Raw genomic sequence first — 24358 nt, 5'->3', positions numbered from 1 at the left:
GTCCCACTTTTCCCTCACACATCCTTTTTTCCAGGGCTGCACTTGTCTCCTGCTGAGCAGATCCAGAGGGGAGCCCACCTGGCTGGGGGGCTCTGGGTGGCTCTGTGGCCTTGCTGGGGGCTCACAGGGGGACCACACGATCCTGCTGCCAGCTCCAGGCAAGGGGTGTTGGGGAGAGGAACTGCCCTGCCAGAAGGGAAATCTTAGGGGAATTGGCTCCTTCTGGAAATAAACACCTCCTTTTCAGTGTACCAGAAATTATCACTGCAGGGAATACTTGGAGGTTGTGTGGAGACTAAATCTGCATGGACAAAACTCCCTGTGGGAGTCACCTGTGGGCTTCCTCGTCCATGAACCCCAGGAAATGGCACAGTTATCACCCAGCATCTGCCAGAGTGACAATGGGCATGCCTGGCTCCAGGGCCCCTGCCAGTTCCTGCAGCATCCCACCTCAAGAAAGGACACTTCCCAGAGAAGAAATCCCATGCTCTGCCAGGCACTGCTGACTTTCATCTCTGCAGGCCAGCGTGTCCCAAGCTGCCCATTTCAAGGCAGAGGACATGCACTTGTCTGTGACTACTCGAATTAAGTGCCATTTGTCACAGCAAGCCCTGCACCCACTTCATACTCATCATCCTTGAGGACTCTCCTCTTGGCACAGACGGGGATAATGAAGAAAATACTTAATTAGACTGCTACACAGCCCCATCTCATTTTCTGCCCTGCATTAATCAGGGCCTGGGGAACTGTGCAGTTGGGAAGAGAGAGGCCAACCCTGAGTGCTGGTGCTGCTGTGTCACCATCCATCAGCTGTGGTACCTGCTGGCATAGGAGCATCATGGTGGGGTGAGGTGGGCACCAAGACGAGAAAAGGATCTGCCACTGCAACATGGGGCTGTTCAAGAGGTTTTTGAGAAGCACTCAGACCTGGGATTTGTAAATTTGCTTTTATAGTGGGTTTTGGTGGTTTTTTTGTTTGTTTGGGTTTTTTTTTCTTTTTCTTTTCTTTTTTGTTGTTGTTTGGTTTTTAATATTTTTTTTAACCTTTGCCGTGCCAACAGATCAGGGCACTGCTCAGACCACATAGCAGGTGATGTCAGGTTGGGGTGCTCAGGGACAAGTTTCATTGGTTTTCTCGCTGGTTTCCCCTTCTCTGAGCACCCTCTGGGTGTTTGCTGGTGACAATTTTTTGGCAGCAGACGCCTGCACCAGCCACAGGTAAAACTTTTCCCCTCCCGCCTGCCCTTGGCTGCTGCTCACACCGAACGCACCCCGGGACGTCCCGGCAGGTACGGAGGAGGCAGGGCGGGCTGTCCCGCTCCGCTGCGCCCCGGGATGCGCTGGGGACACGCAGCCTTTTGTCACCATCTAGTGGGGACACGCAGCCGCGGCCGGCCACAGGCTGGGCAGGGCGTTTGGGACTCACCTCATCGGTGACTCCTGCGGGGCTCCCCCTCGGGCTGCCCACCCAGCTCTCCTGGCCTTGGGGGCCGCGTGTGCCCCGCAGCCCCAGCCCTCGGCAGCAGCAGCAGCAGCCGGGTAAGGCGCTCCCAGCGCTGCAAGGCTCGGGAAAAGCACAGGGTGAGCGTCTGCCGTGCCAGAAACTGAGAATCCACGGCAAATCCCTCCTGAGGTCTCCACTGAACCAGCTAAATTCTCTTTAACTGTGGAATTTTGTCAACACTCCCAAGCCACTGACATGCAACAACAAGAGACGGCCATGAAAGGACCTGAAGTATATTTACTGCACAAATAGAGCTGTCAAACCTGCTCTTTTGGCCAAATTACCCTTCTCACTGATGCTCCTCTGTGAGACTTCCCTCGGCCTTGAAATTCCCGGAGCTGCCTGCAGAGGAGCTGGGCTGTGCAGTGCAGGGAGCCCTGCAATGTGGTGTGTCCCAGAAAAAGGCTGGCCTTGCTCCACTCTGGCATCATCCTGCCCAGTGCTAGGGCTGAAAAATCCTGGCCACACGTGGGATACAGGGAACAGCCCAGCCTAAATCTGGCATCTGCAAAGTCCTGGCTGCTTTCCTCTCTGCAGTATCCTGGGCCCTTTTTGGCCATAACAGCAGCTGGCAGGGCTGGGCCATATCCAGACCTGCTCAATGGTGTGTGGATAACAGTGCATGGATTGACATGGAGCATGGATTGATGCAGTGCATGGATTGATACAGAGTATGGATTGACACAGTGCATGGATTGACATGGAGCGTGGATTGATGCAGAGCGTGGATTAATACAGTGCATGGATTCACACAGAACATGGATTGATATGCAGCATGGATTGATATGGAGCATGGATTAATCCAGAGCATGGATTAGCACAGTGCATGGATTGACACAGATTATGGATTGATCCAGAGCATGGATTAGCACAGCCCCGAGGGCAGTGCTGGTTCTCACGCTGCACAGGGTGCTGTGCTCCTTCCCCCAAACACTGGGTTCTGCTGCAGCCTCAGAGATGCCAGAGGCAAGGAGAACCTTCCAACACACTGCTGGGGAAAGGCACAGAACACAGGCCATGCTGAGAAATCCCCTGCCAGGTTTGGGAACCAAGACTGGCCAGCTGCCAGCCCAGCCCTGTGCAGATCCCACTGCTGGCACTGCTACTGGACACATGCAGTGTCCCAGCTGCCAAAACTGCTCCTGGCTAAAGCAAAGCAACAGTTGTACCTTTCTCATGACAAACCAGCCTCCCACAGCACGTGGAGGAACCAAGGCCAGCCCCAGCACAGGCAGCAAAGCTATTCAGGCAGTCATGGTACAGATTTTGTTGCACTACATGCATGGTGAGGAGAGTGCAATCGGCTCTTGCTTCAGACAGTTAAAAATCACTTTCAGGTCTCTCTGTCTTCCATCCCTCTGCATTCCCTGGGGCCACACCTGGTCTGTGTCACTGCTTCCCCCATGCAGGGTCCCCACCTGGGGACAGCTCCTGCAGCACACAGTGGGACAGGAGCCAGGCATTGCTGTTTCACGGGCAGGGCCCAGCTGCCCTACACCAGGGGTTTTCCCAGGTGGGATCCCCCTCTCCTGCATGCCTGTGACCAGGGCTGGAACAGGCCACTACCCCCCTCCATTCCAGCTCCTCCCTCCCCATACTGGCTGATGGTGGCAGGCTCTCCACAGGCCTGGCTTACTCCTGGAGAGGCTGATTGATCCCATCACCTCTCAGTGAGGTGCCCTTAGCTCAGCTTGCCTGGAAACTGCCTCTCTTACCCAGCAGAGGAGAAAGAGGCACCAGGACAGCCTAGGGCCAGGGATGTTGCCTCACCCACAGTGTGTCCCTTGCTTCAGGTGGCACTGAACAATCCTGGGGTGTGCCCTCAAGGACAGCATTCATTGAGAGTCTGCATTTTTATTCTAGGGCTCACCAGGACCTCATGTTCCCCAAGTCAGGTGCTTATCTCAAGTAGGCCTTGGAAGAGCAAACTGCTCGAGTCACCCCTGGCTGTCAGCAGCCCCCAGGAGCTGGCTGGGTGCCCAGTCTGAAGTGGTGGGGGAGGTAAGGCGCTGGGGAAACCCCAGCAATGGAGGTTGCTCTGTGTCAGGCAGGGGCAAGGCGGCACCCAGCCCTGCCAACAGTGACAAGTGAAACAGGGGTACCAGTTCTGCCCTGGGGCCATTTCCACCCCGACTTTATAGGCACTGGGAAAAATTTCACGGGGAGAAAGGTGGTGTCTTGCAGTGACTGAATTCGAAAGCATCCATCAGGCAAGCACAGGCTTATTTTTTTCTACCACTTTGGGCCTTTTCTCCCAGCCTGAAGCAGCGCAGGCTGGCAACTGCAGAGCGCTCCTGTGCCAACTGCAACCTCAGCAGCAGCAGCAGCAGCAGCACACTGACACTGACCGGCTCCTGCGGACGCTTCTTTGAGCAGTCCACGGCGGCTCAGGGCCCAAGGGCCGGGGAGGGGACGCGGGGCCAGGCGGAATGGGTGGCAGGGACAGCACCGGGACAGAGACAGAGCCGGGGAGAATCCAGTCCCAAAGCGGAAAGCAAAAGCGTGCCCGGGCACAGTTGCACGCCAGATGCCGAGCTGCCGCAGGGCCGGCCGGGGCAGCCGGGACTGCCGGGGAATGGCAGCGTCTCTGCCGGCGCCGGGACCCGGCAGAACCCCCGGGACCCGTCACACTCCCGGGTGTCTGCCCGGCTCTCGGGACCCGGCACACCCCGGTCCCTGCCGGACCCGTCACCTCCCTGGTCTCTGCCCGGCCCCCGGGACCCGTCCCACCCCCAGTCCCTGCCGGCCCCCGGACCCCGTCCCACCCCCGGTCCGTGCCGGACCCCGGGACCCCCGCCCGGCCCCACCACGTGGCCGCCGCCCGCCACGTGCTCGCCCTTGGCCCGGCCACGCCGCCCAATCAGCGCGCAGGCGCCGAGCTGCCTCCGTCCCATTGGCTGCGGCCGAGTCTTCCCGGGCGGGCGCTGCGTCCCCCCGTGCTCGCCCCCCGCCGCACGGCCCCGGGGCTGGAAGGCGCCCTCCGGTTGGCCGATCGCAGGGCGCCGGCCATTGGCGCGGCGGCTCGAGGGGCGGGGGCTGCCATTGGCCGGGCGGCGCGGCGCGCGCGGCGATTGGTCGGGGCGGGGGCGGTGGGGGCGGAGCCTGGCGCGGGGCTAGCAAAGGGGGCGGAAGGGGCGCGCGCTCGCTCTTTCGTGTCAGTGCCCGGCCCGGCCGCCCGCGCGTCCCCGCCGCTCCCGCCGCCCGCCCGCGGCCCGATCCCCCCGCGCCACCGCCGCGCCGGACGCGCCCTCCCCGCTCCCGACACAGCTCGGCCGCCGCCCCTGCGCCGCCAGGCACCGCCGCCATCATGGTGAAGATTACCAAGGTGAGGGCGTGGGGTGGGGGGGCGCAGCCGCCGGGCGGGCAGCGGGCGGACGCCGCCATGTCGAAGCGGGCGGGTGCGGACGGCGGCGGATCGGGGAGGGAGCCGGACCGCCTTCTCGCCGCCGTGCGCTCGGGCCGCGCGGTGGCTCCAGGCCTGCTTTCGCTCGCCGTGAAGATGGCGGCGAGGGGAGGGGCCGCGGGCCCGGAGGCAGCGGATTCAAACACCCCCTTGTCCCGCTGTGCTCCGGCTACGGGCGGGGGCGCGGGACGGGAGGGGAGCGGGCGGCGGGCAGTGGGGAGCGGGGTCCGGGGCCCCGGCGTGTGAGGGGCGCGGGTGGGCCCCGCGTGTGAGCGCGCGCGGATGGGGGGGGCGGGGCTACGTCACAGAGCGGCCACGTGGGGCGCGGGGACAGCGAGCACGTGGGAGCGCGCCCTGCTCCCGGGAAGGGCCCCGCGCTCCCGGGAAGGGCCCCGCGCTCCCGGGAAGGGCCCCGCGCTCCCGGGAAGGGCCCCGCGCTCCCGGGAAGGGCCCCGCGCTCCCGGGAAGGGCCCCGCGCTCCCGGGAAGGGCCCCGCGCTCCCGGGAAAGGCCCCGCGCTCCCGGGAAAGGCCCCGCACACTGGCCGGCGCCACCCCGCAACCACCGGGCGGCCCCCTGAGCGCCGCGGGGGCCGGAGGGCGGCCACGTGGTGGGGACAATTGCCCGCCGGAGCGAGCGCTCGAAGGTAGCCCGCGTGAGCACGGGAGCTAAACGTGCTGCTCCCGCTCTCTTTCAGACCCCGAAGAATCAGATCAAACAGAAAAAAATGGCTCCTCCCCCGAAAAAGTTCGAGGAAAGTGAGGAAGAGGAGTCCTCTGACCTAGAGGAGAGCAGCGGAGAAGAGGTGATTAATCTAGAGATGGAGTCAAAAGGATGCACGTGTTACAGAAGTGTCGTGGGGGTTGTGGGTTACACTGTAACAGGGTATCGGTAAACTGTCCGTGTTCCTCACTAAACTGTGGCTAAAGAATAAACTGGACTTCTTAAGGCTAAAGCCGCGTGAGGAAAAATAGCTCAACTGCTAAGTCTGTACTTCCAGGCTTTTGGAAGTACTGGTGTGGTCTTAAAACTGTCCTAAAACAGATAAGCAAGTGGGTACCTAATTACCCTAGTAATGAGCAGTATGATATTTGTCACATGTGGTTAATGTGCAAGTGTATAAGTTTCAACATGCTGAAGGCTAATATGCACCACTGGTCTTGGTTCAGGACCAGGGAATTTAGAGGTCCTTTGATGTTCCCTAAGTGGGCTCCTGAAAGCATGAAAAAGCTGAGTTTGAGCTTTTTTGATTCATCAGCGTGGGCATTTGACTTAACTTAAACTGGCAAAAGGATATTCTTTAGATTTTACTGGCTGTATGTTTGTCTCATAGTGAAGTAATGGTAGATTAAACAGGCCAGCATGAGTTTTACATTAGTGTGTCTTTCAGATGATCCCCCAGAAGAAACCACAGAAAGTTGCTGTTACCCCAGCCAAGAAGGCTGCAACTCCTGCCAAGAAAGTTGCTACTCCTGCAAAAAAGGCGGTTACACCTGCAAAGAAGGCTGTGGCTACTCCACAGCCCAAAAAGGCTGTTACTCCAACTCCTAAAAAGGCTGCTGTCCTAACCAAAGGAGCAAAAAATGGAAAGAATGCGAAGAAGGAGGAGAGTGAAGAAGAAGACGATGAAGATGAGGAGGATGAGGAGGACGAAGAAGATTCTGGTAAGTTATCTTTGAAATACACATGGACTAAAGATGGTTCAATCAAGTCATTAAATATGAGTACCTTTAAAATTTATTTGATTTAATACTTGAGGGGGTATTCAGTGATTAAAGAGGGGTTATGAAGGAGAGGTGGGCAATTGGTGAAGTTTGGAGGAGAGCTTGGGCTGCAGCTGCCTTACACACAGCCTGTAAAACATCTCCTAGTTTCTTGACTGCTCTTTCCTGAACTTTTGGACAAAATTTGGGGAATCTCTAAGTAGTTTTTACCTGATTCATTGCACCTTAGTAGTAATGACTTGTGGTACTGTAGGTGCAGATGAGGAGGAGGAACCACCGATGCCTGTGAAGCCTGCAGCCAAAAAGCCTGCAGCAGTACCAGCCAAAAAGCCTGCACCTGTGCCAGCAAAGCAGCAGGAGTCTGAGGAGGAGGATGAGGATGAAGAGGATGATGAGGACGATGAAGAAGAAGATGGTATAAGATGTTTATTATTAAACACAGGGACCTGGGGGAGGGAGGGAAGAATCTCAAAGGATTGTGGGAGTGATGCAGTGTGTGCTCAGCTGGTTTTAGCTGGTTGCTGTTGTCCCTGTTGCTGAATGGGTGTTAATTTCCCTGTTGTCAGTAAAACTTTTTACTATTGGTGAACGGGTTTTGTTTAGATTTTTTAATGCAGTAAAATCCAAGGGAAATAGACATATTTTGTAAAAATTAAGTGTATTAAACTTTTTTTCCTAAGAACATACAAGTTTCAGGAGGCATGAGAACATTTGGCTCAGTAGCATTTTGTTTTCTTAATTTCAAAAGGCACTTAATGTGGAACTGTCTAAATACTGTGCTCATCTTGTTTCAGAGTCTGAAGATGAAGCCATGGACACAGCCCCTGTTCCAGTGAAGAAAACCACTCCAGCCAAGGCTGCACCAGTGAAAGCCAAGGCAGCAGAATCTGAAGATGACGAAGATGAGGAGGAAGAGGATGATGAGGATGATGATGAAGAGGAGGAGGATGAAGAGGATGCTGAGGAGGAAAGTGAAGATGAAAGTGAGTTAAAGTTTAAAATCTTACAGCTGCTGAGTAACAGGAGGTTTTGTGTATGACTGGTGTAAAGGTTAATGCTCCTGTGTTGATTCAGTTTAGGAAAAGTTCTGTATTTTTCAGTTGTGTTTTGTTTTGTGGCACAGAACCTGTCAAGGAAGCACCTGGAAAGAGGAAGAAAGAAATGACCAATAAAAGTGCACCAGAGCCCAAGAAAAAGAAAACAGATGGTAAGTGGTGTGGGATCATCAAATGATGTGTGTTTAATGGACTGTGATTGGACTCTGTTGCATAGGAATGTAACTGTGAAGGTCCAGGATGTCAGGGGTGGGGTTTCTCAGCACAAATGATGATTATAAGGGACTTAATACTGAAATATGATGTTACTTATGAGCAAAAACTGATGTGCTAAAGCTGTCTAGACTCTGGCTCTCGGTTTTAAAAACTGCCTTTAAAAAAATCCCACTTTACTGTCTTTTCATTTAAAGGGCCCACATCAGCTTTCTCTGTATTTGTTGGAAATTTGGTCTGCACCAAGGAGTTTGAGGAGCTGAAGACTGGACTCAGAGAATTCTTTGGGAAGAAGAATATTGAAGTTGTAGATGTCAGAATTGGTTCTTCCAAGTGAGTTCATCAGTAGAATTTTGCTGCTAATTTTCTTATATTTGGCACTAATTTGTTCATGGGGTCCAAGTGTGCTGGTGCTGGTTCCCCTCAGGATGCTGGGATGGTTGCTTGGTAGTGGTGAGGGTTTAACTTTGCCTGGAAGCTGACCAGGCAGGACCTGTCTGGTGTTAGGTTTGTGTTTGTGGTCTGCTGCCAGAGATGGAGCAGACCTCAAGGATGCTGTTCTTTCAGGCGGTTTGGCTATGTGGACTTTTCATCTGCTGAGGATCTGGATAAAGCTCTCCAGTTGAATGGAAAGAAATTTATGGGTTTGGAAGTCAAACTGGAAAAAGCAAAGAGCAGGGAAGCTATGAAAGAAGACAAGAAAGGTATGACCCAATTAAGAGTTTCTAAAACGCTTACATACAGATGTCCAAGTTCAGACTGGAATATCTGCAAATGTGATCCCAAGAAATAGTGCGTATTGGGAAAGCTGAGGAAGAAATAGGTTTCTTTCTGAAACTTTAGTACCTGTTTTTTGAACTTGATGCCCTTAAGACAAGCACAGTAGTTTCATTAACTTTTGTTACAGTTGCTTTTGCAGCTTCTGAAAATGGGAATGCTTGCTCTTAATTTCTGCTGGATCAACTTGCTGAGTCTCACTGATCTGGCAGTGTAGATGAGGGGGGGTTTTTAGCTGATAACCAAAAGTAACTTGCCTTTGCAGTGAGAGATGCCAGAACGCTGTTTTTGAAGAACCTGCCCTACCGCATAACCGAGGATGCCATCAGGGAGGTGTTTGAAAATGCAGTGGAGGTCCGGATAGTGATGAACAAGGACGGGAGCAGCAAAGGGTGGGTAGCTGAGAGGCCTGTTCTGTGTTTGCTGTTCCTCTAGCTCTTGGCATATTCTGATAAGCTTACATGTCCTTTGGCTACCTTAAGGAACCTGCTGCAATAGCTGTCCTACTTTTTGCAGCATTTTTCTTTTACATCTTCCCCCCTCTCATTCGCATACTTTGTTGTTCTTTGAAGGAGGCATTTGCTTACATTCTTTTCTGTGTTGCAGGATGGCCTATATTGAATTTAAAACAGAAGCTGAGGCAAACAAAGCTCTGGAGGAGAAGCAGGGCACAGAAATTGAGGGTCGTGCTGTGGTCATTGACTTCACTGGTGAGAAGAGCCAGCAAGAACATCAGAAAGGTACTTTCCATACTGATACCATGCATACAGATGGCATTCAGGATTCATTTCCACTTGCTTCACAAGTTCCTGGGGGTATGCCAACTTAAAACACTGCAAGAAGATTAAGATACCAGATCTTTTGCCTCACTTGTGCTCTGCATCCTATGCACTTCGTCTCTACCGCATGTTTCAGGCAAGGGGGGCAACTGGTCTTGGTGAATAAAACAGGGTTAGATTTTGCTTTGGGCCTCACCTTGAGGTGAGGAAAGGGCAACAAGTATTCTTAATCCCTTGTCAGAATCTAGAGAACAAGAACTCGCTCTCCAAACCTGCACTTAACAGCATTGACTTTTTCCCATAGGAGAGTCGAAGACCCTAATTGTCAACAACCTCTCATATGCTGCTACAGAAATAACTCTCCAAGAAGTGTTTAAGAAAGCTTCTTCCATCAAGGTGCCACAGAACAACCAGGGCAGGCCTAAAGGGTAGGTTGTGCCTTCCACCTGACCTCCAGGCTGGCATTGTAAGTGACTTGCCTCCAAGGTGTCCCTTGTTGTTCCCAGGCTGACTGGAATCTTCTTCTCCACACAGGTATGCATTTGTAGATTTTGCCACAACTGAGGATGCCAGAGAGGCACTCAATTCCTATAACAACACAGAGATTGAAGGCAGAACAATCAGACTGGAATTCAGTACGCAGAAAGGGAACGCAAACGCACGAGGAGGATTCGGTCGTAAGTGTTTCATGTTTGATCTCCAGCTGTGGCAGCATCCAGGCAAATCTGGGGCTGCTTCAAAAAAAAAACATGCCAAACATTGTAAGCAAATGTGCTGGATATGATGACTGATTATCTGAAATGCTGATGAAACTATTGTTAAATTCCTCTAGATAGTCAAGTGCTGATCCAGCAGTGTCTGTACAGTTGGTTGTTGTCATTGCTGATAAGGTCCAAGCATCTATTTTTAAAAAAGGAGTGGGGCAAACTTAATTTGGCAATATCAGGTTGGCTGATGGAAATCCTTTGATGTCAGGCTCTAACTGCAGTCCTGAAAAAGTTTCCATGGACTCCAGGTGCTTGAGCTGTTCCTTGAAAACAATCCCTTTATCCCTGTGAGCTGTTCCGGGAGCCAGTAATGCAAGTTGGATGTGATGTTATGAAGCTGAAGGCTGCCTTGCTCGGGCTGAATGAATTCTGAATGTGCTCCCTTTTCACAGAGCAAAGCAAAACATTGTTTGTCAGAGGCCTTTCTGAGGACACCACAGAGGAGACGTTAAGAGAATCGTTTGAAGGCTCAATAAGTGCAAGAATAGTCACAGACAGAGACACTGGATCATCTAAAGGGTGGGTTAAACATCACCTGGGCTGGCTGCAGGTGCTACAGAGCACCTCACTTTAGCTGATCTCTGCAATACAGGTGTTTCTCATGCTCATGTGGGTGGTTCTATGGAACTGGTAAATGGGGTGGGAGCAGAGAACACAGCTTTGGGTCCACTGGTGGAGGGCAGCATGTGCTCACTTCTCACCTCTTCTCAATGAGCTCCTCCCTGCCAACAAACCTCTGTGGCAGCTGATGGATTCGCACGAGAAGAAAATTACCTGTACAGTACTGGCAAACTCACAGTGAGGCTCCATCGATTGTGATTAGCCACTGCTGTCCTACAAGTGACACATCTGTGGGATGCAGAAGTGCTGGTGTTTGATTCCAAAAGGATTTCTGTCAGGAACCTGCAGGTGGTGCTGCAGCTCGTGAAATGTGACTGACTTGGTCTTGTAACCTGTTTCCTAGGTTTGGGTTTGTGGACTTCAGCTCTGCAGAAGATGCCAAAGCAGCTAAGGAAGCCATGGAAGATGGAGAGATAGATGGAAACAAAGTGATCCTTGATTTTGCTAAGCCAAAGGGTGACTTCCAGCGTGGTGGTGGATTTGGTGGGCGTGGTGGCAGAGGAGGTGGCCGAGGAGGAAGAGGTGGATTTGGTGGCAGAGGTGGTGGCAGAGGTGGATTTGGAGGTAAGAGGAAGCCAATGCTGGTGTTTGGAGGGGATGTGCTCCAAAATGAACCCAAAGCCATTCTTGGGGTTATGGTGTAGAGCTACTAGGGAATATTAAATGTGAATTTATTTTCTGTCCTGTGCCAGAATGGGTTTGGAAGGGCAGTGGTATAGATATACCACTGCAATATATTTGTGTGCATTTAATATAAATACTGTAGTGGTAACTCTGCTTTTTGCAATAATTTTCTTTCTAGGTAGAGGAGGAGGTAGCTTCCGAGGAGGCAGAGGAGGAGGTGGAGATCACAAGCCGCAAGGGAAGAAGATCAAGTTTGAATAAACTTCCCCTTTCCTTTCCCCTTTCCTGCTCTCCGAGACTATCTGAAAGGACTCCGGGGGTTTTTATTCTCCTTTGATCTTGGCGGAGCCTTCGGAGGACATTCCAAGAAGCGAAGCAGTACTGTGAGCCACTTGGAAGATAAAATTCTCATTTCAAGGAAGAGAGGGCAAGCCATTTTGACTGCTTGCCTGTTCAAACGAACTTTTTAAAACAAAGAGTGATAGATGTGGGAATTTACTCCTTGTCTGTGAGTTGTCTTGAATTTATAATGTTTTACCCATGTAAAAAAATTTTTTTTTTCCTATAAACTTCTGTAGCATTTTTGCTGTAAAAATGCAGAATGTTTTATCATTTGTGCTTTAGCACCCTGTCTTGGACAGATTAAAGGACCTAAACTGGTTCGTGTTACTTCTGTGCCACTAAATGAAGCCAGGCTGTGAGAAACAGGCAGTCTGTAGCCTTCCCTCTTTTGGGTTAAGGTCATTGGTGTCACAGCAGCAGCTTCTGTCCTGCTCTGCTCCAGCAGTGTATGCATGCTGTTAGCAGGAAGTAGGGGAAAGGATTATGATGGCCAAGGTAAGCTCTGTAACCACTTTTTTTTTTTTTTTAAACTGAAGATGCTGTGATGGTGCTTGCTAGCCAGTTGCTTTTCTACTTTCTTTTTAAACAAAGTAAATCAGATCTTGTACTAAGGCCCTGCAGTTCAGTTGCTCTCTCCTACAAGTATTTTCTCTTGTGCTTCATTTCAAATTGTCTCTTCTTGCCCCTAAGTGTGAGCAGGAGTTTGGGCTGAGTGGCTGCCTTGTTGTAACCAAATTCAGGCCTCTTTTGCTTCCTCATGCCAAGGTCTGCAGTCTGGGGATGAAGGGCCTCAGTCCTGTGGCATGGTCACTGGCTGGTTTTTCTAGCCAGGACAGCGTGCTGCCCTGCAGTGGCAGCTGTTAAGTTTTACATGGTTTTCCCAGAGTGCTGGTTGCAGAAAACAAGCCCAGAAAGCAGGGCTGTGTACCTGAGCCTTCCTGGGCGTGAGGTCCCTTGATGTCCTCTACTCCTGCCCTGCTGAAAGATCCTGCCCTGGCATTTGGTCCGTGCCAGCTCCAGACTTGGTCAGCCTGTTCCACCCTCCTGGCACACGGCCACTGCTGTGACCTTCCCTGCCCTGTCCAGCCGCTCATGCTGCTGTGGCCATTTCTCTCTGGCTTCCCAACATCGAGCCCTGCCAAAGGCCATTCCCTGTGGTCAAAACTAACCCAGTGGAGTCTGGGGTCGTTTCAGCTGGAGAGCTGTGCGGTTTGTGTGCCGTGTGTCATCCCCCCCACCCCTTGCCCAGTCTCTCCCGGCCCTTCGCCAGCGGCCATTTTGGAGCCGCACCCGCGCCCCGGCGGCAAATGGTCGGAGGGGCGGGCGCGGCCGCCAGGGGGCAGCACCGGCCCGCGCTCCGCTTCCTTCCCGCCCTGCGTGAGGAGGGGGCAGCTCTGAGGGCGCTGCCGGGGAGCCCCGGCCGGAGCCGCCTCCACACGGCACATGGGCCCTGCTCCCACCGCCAGACACGTGGCACACGGCGGCATGTGACAGCGTGGGGTCCCACTGGAGAGAGAATGGGCAGGAGTGTCCATGAGTGCCTCCACTGAGCGCTTGTGTTTTGTCCATGTGTATTAAATTTTTGGTGCCCTGGGGAAGCCAGGCCCAGTGAGATGGCCCAGCCTGCCAATACAGTGTGTCCTGGTCCCCTTTGCTGACCTCTCTACTCCTCAGCACCGGGAGTGTCCGAGCTGGGTGCCAGCTCTGGAAACAGCCCCTCAGTGCCCAGATACCAGGGTGGCACCCACGAGTTCACCTGTGGCTTTCCTCCTCTTCACCCCAGCCAGGTTTGAGCCTCATGACCAGGGGCTGTATTACCCCATGGTGCTGCTTGGGCTGTGGAAGTGAGCATGGTCCTGCTGTGGGGAGGGTAGCAGGGACAGGAGTGCCCATCTCCTTCTACACAAGGAGAGAGTGCTCAACAAAGCCAGTGAGTTCCCAGCCCTGCTGAGGTGGCTTTTGCCACAGAGGTTGACATGAGAAGCTCCTCCCTGCAGGGCACCAGGAGGATCTGAAGTTTAATTTGACATGAAGGTGGAGGAGTACATGAAAGAGAAAAAATACCCACCAGCCTGGTTACCGTGCCTGGCTCCACAAGCAAGCTGTGCCAAAAACTGGAACAGGGCAGCTTCAGTCCCCAGTTGCCCATTCCAAGAAGTCAGGTTTGTCAGTGTAGCACTTTGCCAGATTTTGTTCCCAGCAGAAACTCACTAGTAATGACATGAGGTCAAGGCTTGTAGAATTTTTTTATTCTTCTTTTAACCTTTATTTAGAAACTAGAATATTTACCAAACTCTACAAGGTTTCTCTGTACAGGTCCCACCAGATGAAGAACACTGAGAGATGTCTGCACACAGCCCTGGCTCACCATACACATTGCTACAGAGAGCGAGAGCTGACCCTGCATCCAGGATAAATGTACAGCCCAAAGTACTGTACTTGACATAAATTATGGAGGTATCAATTTGGAAAGTGTTTCTGAACTCACTCCTGTTTGAAGGAGGGAGAGGAGGGGAAAAGGAAAGAGTTGTGTGCTGCCTAAGCCCAGTGGGTACCAAAAATGCCCTCAGGACTCTGCTGAGGGACCTGGTGCATTGTACATCCAGTTTCACAGTATCCCCACCAGCTGAGCCCTGGGCAGCACTGGCTCTTTCTCTTCCTTCTCTTCAAATCTGCATCTCATCTGAACAGGACCATTTTAAGAGTGGTGTGGCTTGGCGTGTGGGTGCCATTTTTGACTGGTTTATGCTCTTTTAGATTTGTTTTCTAACCTGGGAAATGTACTTGGAGTAAATGAAACAGGCCTGTTTCCAAAACGCATTAGGAAAATAAGAGAAAGGGAAAAAAAAAAAAAGGCACTGCACAGGGGGACCTCTGAGGTAGTAAAATATTTTACCTTTCAATGTCTGGCACCAGAGAGGAAGAGAGAGTAAGGGCGTCTGTGCTCGTGTTTCGCTGTGCGTGGTCAGGGCCATGCATGTGGCTGTGTGTCCAGCCCCTGCAGGGACACCTGGGCATGCCAGCCCTACACACAGGGACATCTGTGCGTGTAGAGCCTGTGCCTGGGAGCACGTGTGTGAGCATGTGTGGCTTTGCACATTCCTGTGGCCTTTGCTCATGCCTGCAGTCAGTGGCTGGAGAGCATCCGTGGCCCTTGTGTGGCCACATGTCTCTGTGTTGGGTGGTTTCCACCAAAGCAACCAGCCCAGGGCTCCCCTTGAGAGCTCGTGGCCCTTTCAGCCCAAAGAAAAAAGGCAATGTCTTGTGACCCCATTTCCTGTCATGCTCCAATCTCAGCCTGTAGAATAAATACTGCAACAACCCTGAGAGGAGCAGACTTGTGAAACACCAGCTTTTCTTCACTTTGTCCCTTTGAACCCTGCTTCTCATGCCAGAGCAGAGCCAATTTCTCCAGCCTACCCTGGAGCATCACAGTTGCTGACAAACCAGGGCTGAGCCCAAAGCAGCCACACACAGAGCCTTTGGGGCTGTTCTTCCCCTGCAAGGCAAAGCCATGAAAGCAGCTGGGCAGCACGGAGAGGGTCTCCCACAGCACCCCCTGGGATGCCCAGGAGGTTGGGTCCCAGAAGTGACAAATGCCCCCCTGGGGAACTCCAAGGGGGATCACCGCTTTTCTCCACCTCTTCCTTGGCCAGAGGCAAGGGCAGCTGGCCTAGTCTCTTTCCTGCCAGGAGGAACAAATCCCTGAGGAATTTCAGCTGGGTGCATTCCTCTGAGGACACATGCAGTAAGGCTGCAGAGGGGCTGGGGAGCCAGGCACAGCCCAGGCTGGTGCTGGGAGCCACCATTGCCTGGGACACTCTGACAGGGACAAGGACCCCAGGTCCCCAGCTGCCAGGCTGAAACCCTAACGGGGACTCAGGGCTGTTGAGGGCCAGCCTCGGAGAAGAGCCCCTTTCCCCAGCTGCATATGGGGACACACAGGACTTTGGTGGGGTGAACCCAATGCACACAGGGTCAATGTTACCAAGACCTTACATAGAGGAGAAATTTGAGATAACAAAATCCCATGATTTTTGAGTCCGGGGTGGTTGATGCTCTTGTAATTGGCTGAACTCCCTTGGAGCAGCTTCCCTGGATAGCCAGACCCTGAACATCTCCAAAAAATGCCAGTGCCACATCCCTCCCTGCCTCCCTCCACTCCTCCACTCATCATGCTGCTGTGGAGGAGGTACCTAAAGCAGAGCACAAACCTCTTTGCCCTCTCTCCATTTTGTGCTAGACTTGTCATGTTTTGTTGGTTTTTTTCTCTTTTTCAGCAACCCCCAACCCAGCTGGAGATACGTGAACCACAATACAGTACAGGAACAAACCCTGCCCGTGAGTGCAGTGTCTCTGCCCCCCTCACCCTGGAGGGCATTGCCCCTGAAGGATTTGTGTGCCCCAGCGGAGGCTCACCCCACCCCAGAGCAGGGATCAGTTGTCCCAGCTCCTGCAGTCCCAGCTCTCCAGAGAGACTGAGCTAAAGGACATTGAGTTTTCTTGAGCATGTCAAGTTACTGTGGACCAAGTCCCACATTTGGAGCAACTCTGGAGGCAGCAGTTTATGAACCACCAACATACTCCGGTAAAAACATGGCTCCTTGTTCATCTTGCTGTTCTTGTTTTTCACAATACCAAAAGTCTTGAAGCCCTCGTGCCCAACAGGTGACACTTTAAGGACCTCCAAGCACATCCCTAGGAAGACATCATCGATGGGGTACAGCTCCAGTGTCTCTGAGGCCTTATGCAGCCTCTTGGCCAGAGCTCCATCCATGATGAAGCCCCCACCCCCTGCGTAGGGTGGGTAGATGTTTTTGTTGTAGAGGGCACTGGGGATGTAGTACTTGTTCTCCTTCTTACGGATTGGCCTGGCCCTGTGGAGGACATCCCCCACAAAGAGGTCCTCTCCCTCCTTCTTGTCCTCCAGGAACTCCAGGATATTGCTGGGACTCACAAACACATCGTCGTCACCTTTGAAGATGAAGTGGACGTTGTCACAGTAGATGTCGACCCACTTCAGGAAATGGACCTCTTTGAGGGTGAGGTTGAAGAAGCTGTCCAGGAAATCCCACTGCAAGATGTCCCCATAGATGTGGTTCTCATAATCTAGCAGTTTCTGGTGGTTGGCTCTCTCCTCCTCCTTGGAGGCGGTGCCCAGCAAGAACAGCGTCCTGATCCTCTTGCCCTCCACCTCCTTCTCTTGGCCCCAGGTCCTGCGGATGGCCTCGCGGCGGTCGTGCTGTGTGATGATGGACTTGACCACGATGAGCAGGTAGACATCCCCGCTGCACTTCTCTGGGTGGTTGATCAGCATGGGGAAGTAGCGGCAGTGCCGATAGAGCAGGAACTGCTTGAAGTTGGGCTCCAGCCCTTTGAACCAATCCACCTTGCTGAAGTTCTGGTTGGCTGAGCAGTTGGTAGTGGTGACATCCCAGGATTTTGTTTGCTTTGCCGTCACGCTCTCCTCCTTCACAGGAGCTTTCTCCTTCTTGGTCTTCCAGAAACTGTTGCTGATGGAGAAGGCGTTGTCTCTCTTCTGTGATTTCAAGGGCTCTGAAGGGGGCAGTTCTTTCTGCTGCTGGCCCTGCATGAACTGGTTCGGGGCCATTCCACGCTGCAGCACCGTTACTGTAATGATCAGCAAGAAGGAGAGACAAACTGTTTTGTAGATGGTCTTCTTCCTAAAGGGAAGAGACAAGGGGTTAAGGAGAAGAATATACAGGCTTAAAGAGGCTTGTCTGCAAACGCACTTTCTTGAGAAGTCATGGGATGCTCATAATCTGTGTTCCATCACCTTTTGAGGAGTAAAAACCTTGTGGGAAGAGCTGCAGGACACCTCAATGCATACTCTTCCCAGCTGTATCCTGCTTGTGGGGTGGCTTTGGGGCCACACTTAGCTGTAGGGACAGGCACAAGGTATGTGGGGGTGATTGCAGTGTCCTCTGGTAACCCCAGTACGAAGATCAGGGAGGGTTCACAGGAGAAATGAAAATGGACTGAGAGAGAGAGAAGTCAGGGTGAGAGTTTCAGCAAGGCAGCTGTTTCAGGAGAAAATCCCAAGAGAAACTGCTGTTTCAGCCATCTGAAAATTGTAGTTTAGGACAAGAGCAGGAGGGAATTATGTTTTCCATAAAAGCCTTAGCTGCAAGACAGACATACTGTCCATGGCCTAGACTGGCATCACAGGTTACACAGCACTGAGAAACCAGAGCTGGGAAGACCATAAGAGTCAACAGGAAACTAGCATTGCTGTTTAATTTCAAAATGGCACATCAGGACAAAAAAAGAAAGCCATTTGAGTAAAATTTCATGGTTCAGTGGGAAAAAGACATCCCTAACCCTACAACCACCTTGGGAACCAGTATTTCTGGGGGCACTCCTGGGCATTTGGGCAGCTCTTGGGTCCCATTGCTTCCTTTGTGGTGATAAGGAGCAGTGGATGGAGGGCAGATTGGGTGGGCAGATTTTCCCAGCCTGTGACAATCCAGGTGTCTGCATGTCCAGGGTGTGCAGGGCATGAGTAGATCAAACCCAGTTCTTCCTGGGGCCATCCTGCTGCTCTCCTCTGCTGCAGACCTATAGCCCTGGGAAGCTGCTGGCTCAGGGACAAACCCTGCATGGAGTTCATGGGGAGCTTAAGCAGGATCCTCCTGAGGTCCTTGGGACTGCAGGAAGGCTGGACTTGGAGATTATTGATGCACAGTTCCTCCCCAGCCAGCTTTTCCATTCAGCTAAAGGTGGGTTTCTCATCCCACTGGCACAGAGGAGGGGAACTGCTCTCTCTGCTCAGCTGCACAAAGTAGCTCCTGAGCACTCAGCTTCTCTCCACAGCTTGCACACTGCACCAGCTTCCTCCTGCCTCAGTCCTGCGTGTTCCAGCTGCCTTGGGCCATCTCCCTGGGGCAGATGAGCTCCTTGTCTCTACTCCCAACAGCTTCCCAAGGGCAGCCCCATCTCTGTCTGCTCTGACACAAGGTGCTTGGCAGTCCCTGAACACCCTTTTCCTGCCACTGCATTGTGGAGCTGATGGAGACAGATATGGCACTGGTCTTGGGATGCCCCTGTGCCTGTCCTCTTCATGTCAGAAGCACATCCCAGCCTGGGTGACACCCACTGGGGAGAGCCCTCAGCCCCCTCTCCTGTCAGAGCCAGAAAAATCCAGAATCATCTCTAGCAGGCAGATGGCACCTTCACTTCAGAAGACACAGAGACGGAGCTTGGGGCTGCAATCTGAAACATTTAACCCAAGTATTTTCCAGATAGACAAAAAAATCCCAAAAAGCCACAAAACTCTCCTAGACTGGATTGTGATCAGAACCACCATGAAGCTGCTGGAGTTTTCCTCAGGCTGCACCAAAACACCTATGGGACACCCCATAGGTGATCAGACTCTCCAGGACAGGAGACAACACTGTGCTAGGGGATTCCACTCACCCTGAAATGCAGAAATCCCAGAAGGGAACCAGGAGCTTGCAGGAGCTCCTGTCTCTGGCTTCGCTCTGAAGCACAAAGAACTTTTGAGCTCGAAGTTGTCGTGGGAAAACTGTGATCACTAGTGTGGACTGTGGGAGCCAGCGTGGAAATAAGTAATTAAGGATAAATGGATAGATATTCCTCATCCGGTTTTGTATGTGGCCACTCATCTGAGACTGATGAGGGAGCAGTTCTGATTAGATCTCACCATTCCCTTAACCCACTCCAGCCCTGCCTGCACAGCTCTGAGCTTATTCTTACAAACCCTTCAGTTCTAATACAACTTTACTCCAAGCACAGCCAAGCGATGCTTAAAACCTCTCATCCATACCCGGCAAGAAAATGCTGCAGAATTTCTGCTGCAGAAATAACCCCTGTCACCCTGTATAGTAATTTTATTTGCATCAATCCCATCCCATCCTGTCCTGTCCCACCACATTCTTACACTCCCCACCATCCAAGGACAACAAGTGATAAAATACTCAGCCTGAAGGATGGTCAAAAGTTACCCAGAAGCCAAAGGACAAGGAACTACTGATACGAATTTTAACAATTTGCATAGGTAGGGCCGTCACTAACTGACATAGATGGTCCCAGCCTTGGCAGACTCTGCCTGACAGTGTATGGGTGCTCTGACGCCCATTACTCTCCTTGGGACAGAAGGTTCTGACCCAGGGCTGAGGGGACAACTCCAGCTTTTATTAAAAGGTGGAGTGTTAAGTGGCCTGGGTATGTTTATAGGTGAGGTGTTGCACAACAGCACAGAAATTTATTCCTCCTTCCTTCAGTGCACCCTGTTTCCTAGTTCTCACCAGTGCAATTCCTTCTCTGTTACAAGAACCTATTTGGGATTTTTCTTACTGGTCTGACTGCAAACCACAGGGTCCCACCAGGTCCAGCAGGAACCAGGAGACCCGCAGCCACCTCTGCCCTGCAGAAACCCTGTCCCTGCACTGCCAGGAACGCGGCGGGGACTGGGAGGACCCTGAGCCACAACCGCAGGCAATTCCCATATCAAACCAAGGATTTGCCATCGGTGCCAGTCAGATCTGTCTGCCCCAGCTGCTGGTGTTGGTGCCATCAAGAGAGCTTTGAAAAGGTCTTAACACGCTCCTTCTTTTATACAGCAAGGAAACTTCAAAAGCCTCCCTGTGAGGTGGCTTTGCCACCAGGCAGTTAAATATAAACTCCAAATCAGAGGTGGGCAGTACCCCTTTCAGGTGTTGATGCTCGAGGGCAGATGAGGCCCCGGGAGACAGGGGCTCCCTATCCCTATCCCTATCCCTATCCCTATCCCTATCCCTATCCCTATCCCTATCCCTATCCCTATCCCTATCCCTATCCCTATCCCTATCCCTATCCCTATCCCTATCCCTATCCCATTCACTTCGGATTCGTGTGAAAACCTTTTGGATCCGCCAGCGCTATATATTTATGTGATGGGGACTTTTGCTGGCCCCTCAGTTAGACCCAGTCACTGGAGGCACCGCCAGTATAGAGTCCTGTCTGTTGGCAGCGCCAAGGATTTGGAGAGGGGATCTTATAAAGGGGCAGATGCTGGGCAGGAAGAACCCAAATGTCCCCAGAAGCAGCCTGTGCAATAGCTGGGGGCAAGCACCAAGCGGGGCCGCAGCTCGCCATGCGGGTGCCCGGACATGCGTCCCCTCCTCATAAAAGTCTGGTTTAAATACAAGACCGTAAAACCACGCTTCTGGGGAAGGGGCAAGAGCCGAAACCCCGAGTACTGCCCTGGACGAGGACATCTGCCCCCAGGCTGGCGTTGTCGTGGGACGGGACCCCACCGGGCAGGGCTGGAGGCCCTGCTGCCCCCGGCCCCTCCACACAAACCAGCTCTTCTCAGGAAAAAGCTCGGAAAGGCATCCCCAGGGATTGGGGGGCACCAACCGGCCGCCCCTGCCCGTTGCCCCGGTCCTGCCTCCCGCCGGGCCGGAGCTCCGGTGTCCCGGGATGGAGAGAAATTCGCGTCGGGAGCGGACCCGCAGGGAGCCTTCTCCGGGGTACCGCGGCCAGCGAGACCCGGCCTGGGAGCCCCGCGGAGCCGCGGCGGTCGCTCCAGGGATGGGGACAGACGGACAGGGGACAAATGACACACTCCGCTCTTAGTCGCTTCCGCATGCCCACCGTCCCCACCAGAGCTGTCCTTCCCCGGCCGGCCACCCCCGGGGCGACGAGAGAGAGGGACCCGGTGGGGAGGGACCCTCGCAGTCCCCCGGCTCCGGGCAGCGCCGGGACGGCAGCGCCGGGCAGCGGGAGCGGAGGGCACGGGACGGCGGAGCCAGGGATACCGGGACTCGGTGCGGGAGCGGCGCAGCAGCGTGGCTCGGGCTCCGCGCTCCCCGGAGATCACTCACCACTGGAACATGCTGGGAGTGGGACGGGGCGGCCGCTCCGCTGCTGGCCGGGCTGCCCGCGGTCCGGGCGCTTCTCTGTGCACTCTTCCTCCTCCTCCTCCTCTTCTTTTTTCTTACTTTTTTTTTTTTTTTCCCTACTTTTTCTCTTTTCCCTCCCCTCTCTCTCCGAGGTGGAGCCTAGAGATGGATGGCAGAGCAGGTAGGTTAACTCTTGCCCTGCCCCTCTGTCCCGTCGCCCCCGCCCGCTCCCGCAGGCAGACAGACAGACAGACAGACACCTCCCCAGTGCTTCCAGGACAAGGAGTTTAAGGGTGACACCCCACACGTCCCCCTGAGGACCCTCCCCGCTGCTGATGGCACTCTCACCAGGATCTGGGGCGTCCTAGCCCGGCTCCCGGTGTACTGTGCCCTCTCTGGGGTGCATTAGCTCTGCCCCAGAGTCTTTAATGCGCCTCCCGGGACACCCACCTCTCCTGGGACCCACCCTTCCCCATTCGACCCACATCTCACTCAAGGTCCACGCCTTGTCAAGGGCCAATACTCTGTCCAGGACTCCAGTCTCACCCAGGCATCCATGCTCTGCCCAGCACTCACACATTTCCTAGGAACCACAGCACACCTGGGCGTGTAGGGAGTTGCTGCAGCAGGAAGATTCCTGCTCAGCATACTGGGACCTCTCATGGGTCAAATTTCCAACAGCATCACAGCCAGGTGAGGGGTCCTTTCAAACTGTTCCTTCAGCCCTTGTTCAGATGCACTTTCACCAGCATTCCTGCTAGAGCCGAATCAGTATGGGACACCCCACTGCCCATTAAGAAGCAGATTAAAGACCTTATTTTCCTTTTAAATGTAACATTTCAGTTGCAGGTGTTTTTCAGCCATAAAAATCAGTCCTTCTGATTTCTGATATCTCCCTTTTTTGTCACCCTCCCAATCCCACCAGCTGCACATGTTTGCCATGAAGCCAGGCTGGGAAGTCTGCAGGAAATTTGCAATATTTCCTTTCCTGTCCAGCAGAGATATCCCAGCCCCTTTCTGAACAGTTCCTCTGCATTTTTCATGATGAGGGTCAGGGTCTCCTACAGCTCTCACAACCCCCTGGACACACTGAGCTTCTTATGGGAAAGGCTCTTCTTTCAAAGACTGGTCATGTAGAGGGACCCACAACCTCTGCTACTGAAACAGCGCCAAGAAAAATCCATGTCCAACTCAGTTTTGGGAGGAAGATTGCGCTGCTTTCTCCAGATCTCTTTCTCTCTCCTTATCTCAGCTTATCGCTTTCCCAGGTGCCCTGCAGCTCTGTGTCCTGGGGCCTGTGAAAGCTCCTCAGGAAACATTGCCCAAACAGGCTGCACCAGCTCTACAGCATCCCATGTCCTTATCATTACCAAAAGTCCATACATACCTTTCCTGATTCCTTTTTAGCCTGTTCCCAGTGCCTATAGGAAAAATTGTATTTATTGCATTCATGGCCCCAAGAAAACCACGGCCAGGAGATTCACTGAGCATCAGCTTGACCAGAACAGGCTGTGAGAAGGACCCTCCTCATCCCTGTAGCACAAGGGATGGTTTGGTGCATGCCAGCCCTTGGCTGGGAATTCACCCCGCTCTGCAAGGAGGGGCTCACAGTGGAGGAGGACCCCACTGGAGGATGGCCCTTGCACAAAGAGATGTGAACAGGAAAGCCCTGAGAGCACAACAACCATTTCACCCCTGCAATTTGCCCTGGGACCATGATGTGGACAGGGATGGCAGCATCCACTCGTGGGGAGCTGCAGGAAATCCCAAACCACAGCCTGGGGTGACTGCTGCCCGCCTGGGCACCCTGTGCTGTGGGTGTGCTGCAGTCTCCCAGGGCGCTGTGGATGCCCCAGCAGCAGCACATCCAGCCCGTGCTGCAGCCTGCAGGCTGTGCTGTGCTGCTCCAGCATGGAAGGGGCACTGCTGCAGGGTGAGGAGGGCTCCTGGCAGCCTGGGGCAGGGAGCGGTGCCAGCCCTGTGTCCCGCCTCTCCAACGGCTGCCTCCGTGCAGGAAAGCTGTAGGGCTGCAAGCATAGCACTTCCCGGATGACTCCATGCTGCTGTGCAGGGTTTTGGTTCAAATAACCCCCTACTTCCCGCTGTGAGGGAAAAAGATGCACATCCCACTGCATGGGTGTGAGGGCTGCACAAAGCTTTACCTCTGATAATCATTAAAGGCTCAAATCCTGACAGGTCTTGGGCTTCTGATGCCTGGGATAAACACAGAACCGGGCATCCCTGGCACCACCAGCTCCTGTTTCAAGGATGAACCCAAAAATGAAGCATAATTTTTTATTATTTTTTTCATCATTACATAGAAAAGTTTAGGATGGAACCAAGTTTTCAGCTCGTCAGATTCACCCTGGGAAAGCAGAAAAGCAGCAGGAAGAACAAAATCCAACTAAAAGGATATTTCTTTTAAAAAGTCTTACTCCACACACATTCCCTTCATCTCTTTCCAGCACCCAGCAAGAACAGGTTTCACATGAGCAGCTACAACCACTCTGCTGAGAATGAAACAGGAAAAAGAGAAACCTGAATATTTTTATTCACCCCAGCAGACTCAGCCAGCAGCATTCCTGCCCAGCCCTGCCTTCAGCAAAGCAGCTGAACCTGTAGCCTTGCCCCTCCTCTGCAGCACCCATCATCTGTATTTCTTAGGTCTCAGCCATTAGACTGAA

At 53.1% G+C, this 24358-nt stretch overlaps 2 protein-coding genes and 2 non-coding genes across 5 annotated transcripts; 3 read left to right on the top strand and 1 right to left on the bottom strand.

Annotated features, from left to right (window-relative positions):
• Nucleotides 1-4722: 4722 nt before the first annotated feature.
• NCL (nucleolin) lies at nt 4723-12126 on the top strand. 2 transcript variants are annotated; one of them, XM_063167108.1, is made up of 15 exons: nt 4723-4829; nt 5604-5711; nt 6285-6570; nt 6884-7045; nt 7425-7613; nt 7754-7837; nt 8096-8231; nt 8466-8602; nt 8941-9067; nt 9282-9415; nt 9759-9882; nt 9989-10131; nt 10614-10740; nt 11186-11406; nt 11645-12126. In XM_063167108.1, exons 1-15 carry the CDS (start codon nt 4812-4814, stop codon nt 11725-11727), a joined length of 2079 nt encoding a protein of 692 aa, XP_063023178.1. In that variant the 5' UTR covers nt 4723-4811; the 3' UTR covers nt 11728-12126. The 2 variants fall into 2 exon arrangements, with proteins under 2 accessions (XP_063023178.1, XP_063023179.1); XM_063167109.1 differs by having other exon boundaries at nt 4726-4829; nt 6297-6570.
• On the top strand, nt 7947-8016 carry LOC134423998 (small nucleolar RNA SNORD82). Its single transcript, XR_010029291.1, has one exon. It is a non-coding gene; the product is annotated as a small nucleolar RNA SNORD82 (small nucleolar RNA).
• Nucleotides 10230-10306, top strand: LOC134423999 (small nucleolar RNA SNORD20). Its single transcript, XR_010029292.1, has one exon. It is a non-coding gene; the product is annotated as a small nucleolar RNA SNORD20 (small nucleolar RNA).
• A 1919-nt stretch (nt 12127-14045) lies between the features above and the next one.
• B3GNT7 (UDP-GlcNAc:betaGal beta-1,3-N-acetylglucosaminyltransferase 7) lies at nt 14046-21741 on the bottom strand. Its single transcript, XM_063167107.1, has 2 exons — nt 21657-21741; nt 14046-17492 (listed from the first exon to the last, which is right to left on the bottom strand). Exons 1-2 carry the CDS (start codon nt 21665-21667, stop codon nt 16292-16294), a joined length of 1212 nt encoding a protein of 403 aa, XP_063023177.1. The 5' UTR covers nt 21668-21741; the 3' UTR covers nt 14046-16291.
• Nucleotides 21742-24358: the final 2617 nt, after the last annotated feature.

The sequence above is a fragment of the Melospiza melodia genome, chromosome 12 (genome assembly GCF_035770615.1).
Source record: "Melospiza melodia melodia isolate bMelMel2 chromosome 12, bMelMel2.pri, whole genome shotgun sequence".
Lineage (NCBI taxonomy): Eukaryota > Metazoa > Chordata > Aves > Passeriformes > Passerellidae > Melospiza > Melospiza melodia.
The sequence above is the reverse complement of the archived record's forward strand: the minus strand, read 5'-3'. Positions and strand labels throughout refer to the sequence as shown.